Source organism: Doryrhamphus excisus, linkage group LG3 (genome assembly GCF_037039965.1).
Source record: "Doryrhamphus excisus strain RoL-2023G ecotype Guam linkage group LG3, RoL_Dexc_Guam_v1.1, whole genome shotgun sequence".
Lineage (NCBI taxonomy): Eukaryota > Metazoa > Chordata > Actinopteri > Syngnathiformes > Syngnathidae > Doryrhamphus > Doryrhamphus excisus.
The window spans coordinates 6,117,354-6,127,523 of NC_136359.1; the positions used below are offsets into that span (position 1 = coordinate 6,117,354).

General features: G+C 38.1%; 1 protein-coding gene across 1 annotated transcript; it reads left to right on the forward strand.

Annotated features, from left to right (window-relative positions):
• The first annotated feature begins 724 nt into the window (after positions 1-724).
• On the forward strand, positions 725-8,524 carry LOC131127733 (ras-related protein Rab-27B-like). The gene is made up of 6 exons (XM_058069911.2): positions 725-856; positions 2,470-2,636; positions 2,705-2,790; positions 3,813-3,916; positions 4,158-4,281; positions 6,037-8,524. Exons 2-6 carry the CDS (start codon positions 2,484-2,486, stop codon positions 6,221-6,223), a joined length of 654 nt encoding a protein of 217 aa, XP_057925894.2. The 5' UTR covers positions 725-856; positions 2,470-2,483; the 3' UTR covers positions 6,224-8,524.
• Positions 8,525-10,170: the final 1,646 nt, after the last annotated feature.

Genomic DNA, 10,170 nt, shown 5'->3' on the forward strand with positions numbered 1-10,170 from the left:
AATTTTGTTTTAAGCTTACCAACAATAAAATTTGAGTGTATATGACATTCTAAATTAAGTTCAGGTAATAGCCAACATTATTATTTGAACATAACTTAAAAAATAAAGTTAGCAACTTAGAAAGTTTATCTAAATCAATTAATTCCATTTTTTACATTGCATTTATGTATAAAATCAAGTGGTGTCAACAGATACTCTGAATTACTTTTTAGAGTGTGGAAGATGTCCTTTGAAGTGCAGCGTTGTCCTGCAACAGCTCCACATACCTGGTGTCGTTTGACGCCCCTGCACAACAGGTATTTGGAATTATTCAGCGTCGTGTAGTCGTGTATAATAGACATATTTACAGTAGCATCTGTTAAATAAATAGTATTTATATTCTTTGCTATGTCACTATGAGTTCTGTTTACATTTCTATGGTTACCACATGGTACCCTTTCTGTGGGGGGCATCACTACAAAGCAAAACAAAGGGTCACCGAGTAGTTTTGTTTGGTTGAAATACAAATTGTACCTCTTCCGGGCTAATACTGTCATGATATTGCTTTGTAATGTTTCTTCACCTGATGTGATGACGTGACGTCGAGTTTTCACAAGCTGGATTTACTTGGTTGAGCTTCCAGACCAAGCTGGACCACTTCCAATCAAATCCGATCAGAGAACGGTCCATTTGTCAAAGAACCCCCCTCCCCCCCCTTTTTTTCCCATTTCCTTCCAGAAGAAAACACAAGTTCATGCCCCGCTTGCTCCTTCAAGGCTGGAATGGAAGCTCCTCCCAGCATCACATGTCAGAAGAAGGTTGAAGGATATTTTGTGGAATGAGCGGGACAAGTGAGGTAGTCGTTTCGGACTCCATGGTAGGACAATTATCTTTCTTGCCCCTTTATTATTATCATTATTATTATTAATATTATTATTGTAATTGCTTGATAAATTTTAAAGGATGACGTGATGTTGTCTTTAAATTGGTGCAAATGTCACAGAATTACAAGTAGCATGTTTGCCACAGAGGCCAGCAGATGGTGCTGTTTTACTACCTTCCCAATAATTCATATGTAATACAGAGCAGTGATTTAATTGGAACATGAATGTCATTTCTGAATTCTGCCCAGCAACAAGTGGTTAATCAGCAATTGTGTAAATGTGATTACAGCCCTTTAAATGGGTCCCACTTAAAGGGGACCCATGATAACCAGCACATAAAGCTTTCTAGTTCTTCCAGAATCTGCACCTATTCAGCTGTATTTCTTTGGAGTTTGTGGTTCCCGCGAAAACGGTCTGTTTTAATGGATTCCACCCCCAGGCACGCCCACTTTGCAGTGATTGGTCACACTATATAAACCATATCACATGTAAACCAATAGTAAAAAAAAATTAAATATTCACAATAATAATATGATAAATAATAGTAATAAATAAGCCAATATTATTTAAAAAACTTTATAAATGAAGTAATAATAGAAATACTGAGAGAATACTACTACTGAAAATACAAAACAAACTAATAATAGAAATGGTTGGCCACACTTTATAAACCATATCACATGTAAACCAATAGTAAAAAAAATAAATATTCACAATAATAATATGATAAATAATAGTAATAAATAAGCCAATATTATTAAAAAAAACTTTATAAATGAAGTAATAATAGAAATACTGAGTGAATACTATTACTGAAAATACAAAACAAACTAATAACAGAAAAAATGCTAAATAAATTAGTTTTCGCTACTGAAAGAAAAACATACTAAGTCATAACTAGGAAATAAAAAGTCTTCACCTTCCTTTACACGGCAGTTTGAATCTCCCAATTTAGACTTTTTATTTCCTAATTTTTGACTTTCTGGCTCCTACTTTTGACTTTATCTCATACATTTATTTTGAGTTTTTATCTCATAATTCTGACTTATCTTTGGGATATTTCCTTTCTTTCAGTGTCGGAAATGGCCTTCTGTAAATAATAATAAATAAACCAATATTTAAAAATAAATACTGAATAGATTTTACAAATCTAATAATGTATTTTCTGTGTCTATAATATGTAAATAATACAATGCGAAAAATCCAAACTACATAATAATAATGTGTCTTTTTCCCATTTGTAAGTACATACATTGGAGTGGTTTGCTATAGTAACTTTGATCTCCTCCTTGCTCTTTAAAGGAAATAAAACAACAACACCTTGTTTTGTCTGTCTGCCTCTCGGGCCTCTCAGCCAAATTAGATTTTCCACGCCGTGTTCGCAGGCCCAGCTTGAATTGCCACTAAAGAGCGTGGTGAGCAGTGACTGGTCTGCTTGTAGCCCCATAAGCCAATAAAAAGGGTTGTGTGTGCCAAACGTTGTGTTTTTCAGCTCCGACCGCTCATGTGGAGCTCAGGCCGAGTCATGTGCTCGTCCCTCTCCGATCACGGCGTAGAGCTAAGTCTTCTCAACACAGCACTTTCTTTCCCCCCCCTGCCCTGGCAGGTTGAGCGCCAACCATGGCCGACTCGGACTACGACTACCTGATCAAGCTGCTGGCCCTCGGGGACTCGGGCGTGGGCAAGACCACCTTCCTGTACAGGTACACCGACAACAAGTTCAACCGCAAGTTCACCACCACCGTGGGCATCGACTTCAGGGAAAAAAGGCTGGTGAGTGTTTGCATCTCCTCAGGTGGCGCCTGACTGGAAGCGTTTGACGGCTGACTTTTTGACCTCAGATGTACACCGGCACCAATGCTGACGGGGTCAGTGAGAAGAACTTCAAAGTCCACCTTCAGCTTTGGGACACGGCCGGACAAGAGAGGTACTTTGGAGCTGCTGTGTCACGTGTAACTGTCTTTGGAAGCCGTGGAGGAACCACACCGATCGCGTTCCTGCACCAAAGTTCAGCCGGAATGAAAAGGATTTAACATCAAACCATTTAAAGAGCAGAACGACGACAGGCCTTGTTTGACACGCGATTGGGGACACCTGCACGATAAATGAACTTCATGGGCTAAGATACAAAGATACAGAGAACTGTGATTGGCTGGCGACCAGTCCAGGGTGTACCCCGCCTCTCGCCCGATGACAGCTGGGATAGGCTCCAGCACCCCCGCGACCCTCGTGAGGAAAAAGCGGTAGAAAATGGGGTGCTGGAGCCTATCCCAGCTGTCTTTGGGCGAGAGGCGGGGTACACCTTGGACTGGTGGCCAGCCAATCACAGGGCACATATAGACAAACAACCATTCACACTCACATTCATACCTATGGACAATTTGGAGTCGCCAATTAACCTAGCATGTTTTTGGAATGTGGGAGGAAACCGGAGTACCCGGAGAAAACCCACGCATGCACGGGGAGAACATGCAAACTCTACACAGAGATGGCCGAGGGTGGAATTGAACCCTGGTCTATCAGGCATTTATTGCAGGTATAAATGATTTCACCACAACCATAATAATAATAATAATAGCACGAGCTACCGTTGGGGCCACAACCCACCACAAGCTAAAAGTCAACGGTAAAAAGTCGACGTCACTTTCTGTCCTCTATGGTTAGCATTACATTTTTGCATGATTCCCTTTACAAAAAAAAAGATAAATACTAATCCTTTTTCTGAGGCATATTTTTCTGGAGAGTCGTGCTTGAAGTCCACATTGTGTGACTTGCGGGGTGTTTGGACACTGGAGGTTTCACTGTAATGTTACATGAACGGCGTCAGTCGAGCATGACCGTTACTTTGACTTGAACTTTTGGTTTGTATCTCACGAGAATGTGCGGCCGCTCAATCAAAAATAACAGCTTGCAGGTAACCAGCCAAACCCTTCCCGCGTGTGTTGTCAGGTTCCGCAGCCTCACCACGGCCTTCTTCCGGGACGCCATGGGCTTCCTGCTCATGTTCGACCTGACCAATCAGCAGAGCTTCCTCAATGTCAGGAACTGGATGAGTATGTGACTTTTTAATGATGTTGTATGTGTCCCTAAAGCCTGTTTATCAGCACCAAACATGAGAAAAATCTCTCATATGTATCATATATCTCACATATGGAAGAAGATATAGTGCTTCTTGGAGACCCACACTAAAAGCTTTTAAACAATAATAAATATAATACAGGGCCTTTAATGTCTACAAAATGATATTCTCCTGGGAGAAATGGCGCCACACTGACGTCTTCCGTGTCTCCGCAGGTCAGCTGCAGGCCAACGCGTACTGCGACAGCCCGGACATCGTCCTGGTGGGCACCAAGGCCGACCTCAGGAACACGAGGAGCGTCCAGACCAGGCAGGCCCAGGATTTGGCTGACAGATACGGGTGTGTTGACTTTTTCTTTTTGTTTTGTTTGTGACACTGCGATGAGGACATGGAATGACAGAATGTGTCACATGTCATTTTGGTGACGGTCACAGGAGGAGAGTATTTTGTGTGAACCAGTGTTGCTTTTTCTATCTGATGGTTACTAAAACAAAGACTCTTCAGGGTGGATTTGTGCCTCTTTGGTGTGGAAGACCTAAAGTAAAATCCCCAAATTAGGAGGAAACCTCAGAATTCTGAGACAAAGGTCAATTTTGAGATAAAAAGTCATAATTATGAGATAAAAAAGTCATCATTTTGAGATAAAAAGTGAACATAATGAAATTAAAAGTCAAAATTATGAGAGAAAAAGTCCAATCTATGAAATTGTCATAATTTCAACTTTTTATCTCAAAATTATGATTGACTTTATCTTGTAATGTTGACTTTTTATCTCATAATTTCAAGTTTATATGTCTATATAATTGACTTTTTTCTCGTAATTATGATTTTCCTATCTTAGAATTTCAACGTTTTACCTCAGTTATGACATTCCTATCTTTTGTTTTTTATCTCATCATTTCAATGTTTAATCTTATATTAGGACTAATTTTGGTATATTTTCAATTGTTTTTTATCTCATCATTTCAATGTATTATCTTACAATTATGACTAATTTCCACTTTTTATCTCACAGTTATTGCTTTCTTATCTCATAATTGACTTTTTATCTCATAATTACGATTTAACATTGGGATGTTTTTTTTTCCTTTCTATGGTGGAAACAGGCTTGACAGAACTCATCATTTACATTAATTATTTTTCACCGATTTAACTTTTTGAAAAAGTTTCGTTCACCTTGCTTTCGAGGTGTCACAGTGCTTGTGAGACATGACACTACATCACATTACTGTCACAGAGTGACGAGAAGTTCTCCTCCTATTCAGTGTGGAAGTGGTATGTTTAAACATACCATATGCGCTATATACGAAAATATTCCATTTATTCATTTTGAATCCTACTTTGTGAAAATTCACATACTGCGGTTGGGTGTGGAACCAATTAACTGCGATAAACAAGGGATGACTTTGACCGAGAAAGGGCTTAAATAATTTTTGACGTGAAAAATCCTCATGAAAATAGCACTTTCTTGTGTAATTCCCAGCAAAAACATAACATCACTAAATCACTAAATAAACATAAATAATAATTAATATAAATTAATATATATATAAAATATATTATATAAAATTTTATATATTTATATATATTAATATTCATTCATTTTCTATCGCTTTTTCCTCACAAGGGTTGTGGGGGTGCTGGAGCCTATCCCAGCTGTCTTTGGGCGAGAGGCGGGGTACACCCTGGACTGGTGGCCAGCCAATCACAGGGCACATATAGACAAACAACCATTCACACTCACATTCATACCTATTGACAATTTGGAGTGGCCAATTAACCTAGCATGTTTTTGGAATGTGGGAGGAAACCGGAATACCCGGAGAAAACCCACGCATGCACGGGGAGAACATGCAAACTCCACACAGAGATGGCCGAGGGTGGAATTGAACCCTGGTCTCCTAGCTGTGAGGTCTATTATGTTAATATATTTTATAAAATTAATATAAATAATAAACCTGCATATAATGATGCTGCCATTCACATTGGTGTTTCCTGAATTCTAGAGGTTGAATGCGGATCGTCAACAACTATCTCCAAAATTTAGCATCATGTGACTTCTCTATATTGTCTTTGAACTCCCTTGTCTCCCAGCATCCCCTACTTCGAGACGAGCGCGGCGACTGGCACGGACGTGGACAAGGCGGTGAGGATCTTGCTGGACATGGTGATGATGAGGATGGAGCAGAGCATGTACGGAGGTCACAACTCCCAGCACAATGGCAGCACTGCAGCCCACCAGGTGCAGGAGGCCACTGTGTGGAGGAGGTGTGCCTGCTGACCTCGTCTGACCTCGCCCACCATCCTTCTATTAGATACACCTGCACCATGTCCTCAGACCTGCATCATTGCATTCTTGCCTTTGCAGAAATAATAATGCTCTTTATAATAAAGGTAATGTCATTATTATTATTACTGTGAATGCAGAACATGTGATGCATCTCCTGTTGGATCTCATTACGTTGTGCAGGTGTACCTAATGTTCTGACCGATGAGTGTACATTTGCTTTACAGTTACGACCTATCAATCAATCAAAAGACTCTTGGCTTCCTGTGACTTTTTGGACATTAATGTTAATCAGATAAGTATTAAATTAATTAGATGGCAGTTTTTTTTTACATTGTAATACAACTTCTGAGTCCTAGTGCCTAATATTAGCACTTTTTCTTCCACTGGAGTGACTCCTTCCAACCTCTTTCTGCATTTAGCCATTAGCTAGCTTTAGCTTATAGCATCCGTGGACACCAGTGCTAGTTAGCATAGTGACTAATGCAGTTAGCAGGTTAAAAAATATATATACATTTGTTTGAGTCCGTCAATACATACTTACTGGCTAATTTTCAACCTTTGTGTATTAATAAGGTAAGTTTCATCACTTTTGAGTCACTGCTTTCTGTTGTATCTTCTTTAGAAACGTTTCTTTCTGATGCAGATGAAATGAGTCATTTAAAGGGATTTTCTTGAAGTAAACACTAAAGCGTGTCAACTCATACTGTATATTAGCTGTAAGCTAACTAGCTTCTAGCCTAATTTGAGACTACTGCACTGAGCAATTAAATTATCTTCGTTGCGCTGGTTAGTATAATAGCTACAGGTACAAAACAATTGTAAGGCTAGAATGGCAAATTTCCCTTATTAATATACTGTATGAGTTCACCTGTATCCTCAATATATATTATTTACATCAGAAAACGTCCTTCCCTGTTTGCATCTGATTAATTGACAACCGGAAGTTCCGTCGCACGTCTTCAACGTCATCAGGTTGACTCAAAAGTATAGGTTGCGCTGGCACTTGCAACTTTCTTTGGCTCCATTTTGGGTGGCAACATTGATGTCTCAAAACAGGAAAATATTGGTGGTAGTTGATCTCGCTCTGCCACATTGTGTCTTTGTTGACAGAGCTTCAAGAATATCGTCTTCAGTGAAGGTAAAAAGTAACATTTCATTCGTCATTTATGTGTATTTAGAATCCATGTAAAACTATAATTGTAAAACTATAAAAACGCGTTTTGTGTTTTGAGTCAATCACGTCTACGACTGACGTAACTTCCTGTTTCGGTTGCCATTTGTTTGCTAGCTAGTAAGACACTGACATGGAAAGACGTTTTGGGATGTATTTATATGCATTTCGAATTGTTTTCTTCTTGTCAAACTATGATTGTAAAACGACAGAAAGATATTTTGTTTTAACATGTTTGGGTTTCTGAAAAAGATTAATTGTATATGCATGATTTCTTATGGGAACATTTGGTTGTTTTGGTTAGCATCTGTTTCAGTTAGAGTTGTGGAATGAATTCATGACGCGGTTGACCACGGTTCCACAGCATTGTAAAAATGAATCCCAATAAATAAAAGCAGTTCCCCTTTGATTGGTAAATTAGAAGGAAAAAAATGCCGTTTTTATTCGACATCAAATGAATATGCAGGCACATATTTATCATAGAGTATAATTCAAAAGTCATGGAAGTTAATATACAGAGACTTTTTTTTTGTCAAAACAACCCAGACATTTCTGACTTTTTATATTATGACATGTGTACACGCACATTAGCAGCCACGTTAACAGCATTTAGTATTATGATGTAACAGATTCGCCATGCAGACCAGGCAAAGTACAAGAATGGCAACTTGTGGAAGCGCGGTGTTGTCAATAAAGTTATTTCTATGTGTAACTTATGTACAGACGGGTGGAGAATGCAGAAATACATTTGTACATAGAGGCTGCTTTGATGTAAATCTACTCAACAAAACGTCAACATGTCTTAACTTTCTTTTTGCTTTACTTTCATTTGCTTAATTCTCAATTATCAAAGCAACCTACTGTACGCTCATTTTGGTCAGGACTACAATCTATTAGCGGCAATATCTGCTACAAACATTCAGAAAAATGAAGAAATGTGCTTCCGCCAAGGCCAAACATGCTGACGCAGCTCCCTCTGTTGGACCTGGTTTGTAACTGCACCGATTGGTCTCGGTGCAAGCGGACTGTAACCCCCCCAAAAAGTGAAAATACTCGTTCAGAGGGAGGTTTTTCATGTGCTGGGCTTGGTGGAGGTGAAAGTTGTAAAATTATGACAGTAGTGTTGGAATGCTACAAAAAATAAAACTGATGATTTTTTAAAACTTACATGGTATTAAATGAATACTACTATAGTGTTGAAAAAAGGTCTATTAGTAGAAATATGTAACTTTTTTGGACAAAAGTGTCATTTAAGTTAGAAGTCCTACATTTTAGGATAAAACCATGGTAGTTTTACAATAAAGTTGTAATATCACCATTTGTAAAGTTGTAGATTTACACAAATCAAGTGTTAAGAAAATGGTTATGATTAAAATAATGTTACCAAATTAAAGGGCTTTTTTTTTAATTGAATTTGTTTTTCAGGTTTTATTTTTTAAAGATGTAATATTGTGTGTTAAAGTCATACAATATTGTTTTGAAAAGAGAATAAAGATAAAAAAAAAAGTCATAGACTTACAAGGATAAAGCTCATATTTGGCTGAAAAAAGTTGTAAATATTCAAGAATAATGTTGTAATGTTACCAAAATATAGTCTTTTTTGTAGTATTATGAGAATGACTATTTATGACTTTATTCTCAAAATCTTTTGGGTTTTTTTATGTGGCACTAATACTCATTATTATCCATTATTTTAAAAGAAAAGTATGAAAAGAGTCATAAAGTTACAAAATGAAAGTGTTAAAGAAATAAATAAAAAACAATAAAGGTGTCATAAAATCATAATGTTGCAAGAATAAAGTAGATTTGCTACCAAAAGAAGGTGCATTTTTAAAATTGATTGTGTAATATTCTGTGATGAAGTCATACAGTATTGTTTCGAAAGGAAAAATCAGTCCTAGTGTTACCATAATGAATAATAATCACGTAATGTGAGCAAAAAAAGTTGGAAAATTTGTCTTTTTTTTAAGGTGTAGTCGTATAATGAGAATAATGTAATTATTTAAAAAAAACGAGAGAATAAAGTCTGAGTTTTTTCATGTAAAAAGACAGAAAGTTACAAAAATGAAAGTTGTAATTTCAATTAACTGGGCTTTTATTTGACGTCTAGTTCAGAGTTTCGGTCAAGGTGGAGCTAGACGCGCTGTGACGGCCGTGTTACCATGCCGATGTGTGTGTTTTGTTTGTCCTTTGTTTTGTTCTTTTTTGTTGTTTTGTTCATTCGTGCTATTTGAGGAAATGCCATACTGAAATATAAAATGGCCGCCTCACGGAAAATGATTGCGCTAGCAGCGAACGTTAAAGCAACACCGTTTTTGGGTTTGGCGGAGGTCATTCCAGCCCTGATTGTGCCAAAGGACATTTCAAGTTGGTGGTTATGGTGGCATGAAATGGTCATTCTGTGGCGTACATTCCTAAAGTGGTGACTACATTGTCACTCGGCTTCTCATGATATCAACTAAAAGTCAATAGTGATTTTTTTTTGTTTGTTTACAGACCATAGTCAATGAATGAATCTTGCCTGAGAAGACGGACAAAAAGTGTTTTTGTTTGAGTGGGGAGGGGAAAAAAAAGTCCCCAAAAGCATCCAAAACTTCCAAAGCATCTCAAATGCCATCCGGTCACATGTTGCATGAAGTCATGAGGTGCTCATGCGCCTTCAGCTTCCCCACTCCAGTCCTTTCTGCTTCATTCCACCCGTGATGACCGGCTGGGTGGTCATCCTTTTTCATGACAAAGCCATTAGCCATTAGCGGCGCACAACAAC

Coding starts and splice junctions, on each gene's coding strand:
- LOC131127733 (XM_058069911.2), top strand. CDS start 2,484: ATGGCCGACTCGGACTACGACTACCTGATCAAGCTGCTGGCCCTCGGG. Junction 2,791..3,812: donor GACACGGCCGGACAAGAGAG/GTACTTTGGAGC, acceptor GTGTGTTGTCAG/GTTCCGCAGCCTCACCACGG. Junction 3,917..4,157: donor CAATGTCAGGAACTGGATGA/GTATGTGACTTT, acceptor GTGTCTCCGCAG/GTCAGCTGCAGGCCAACGCG.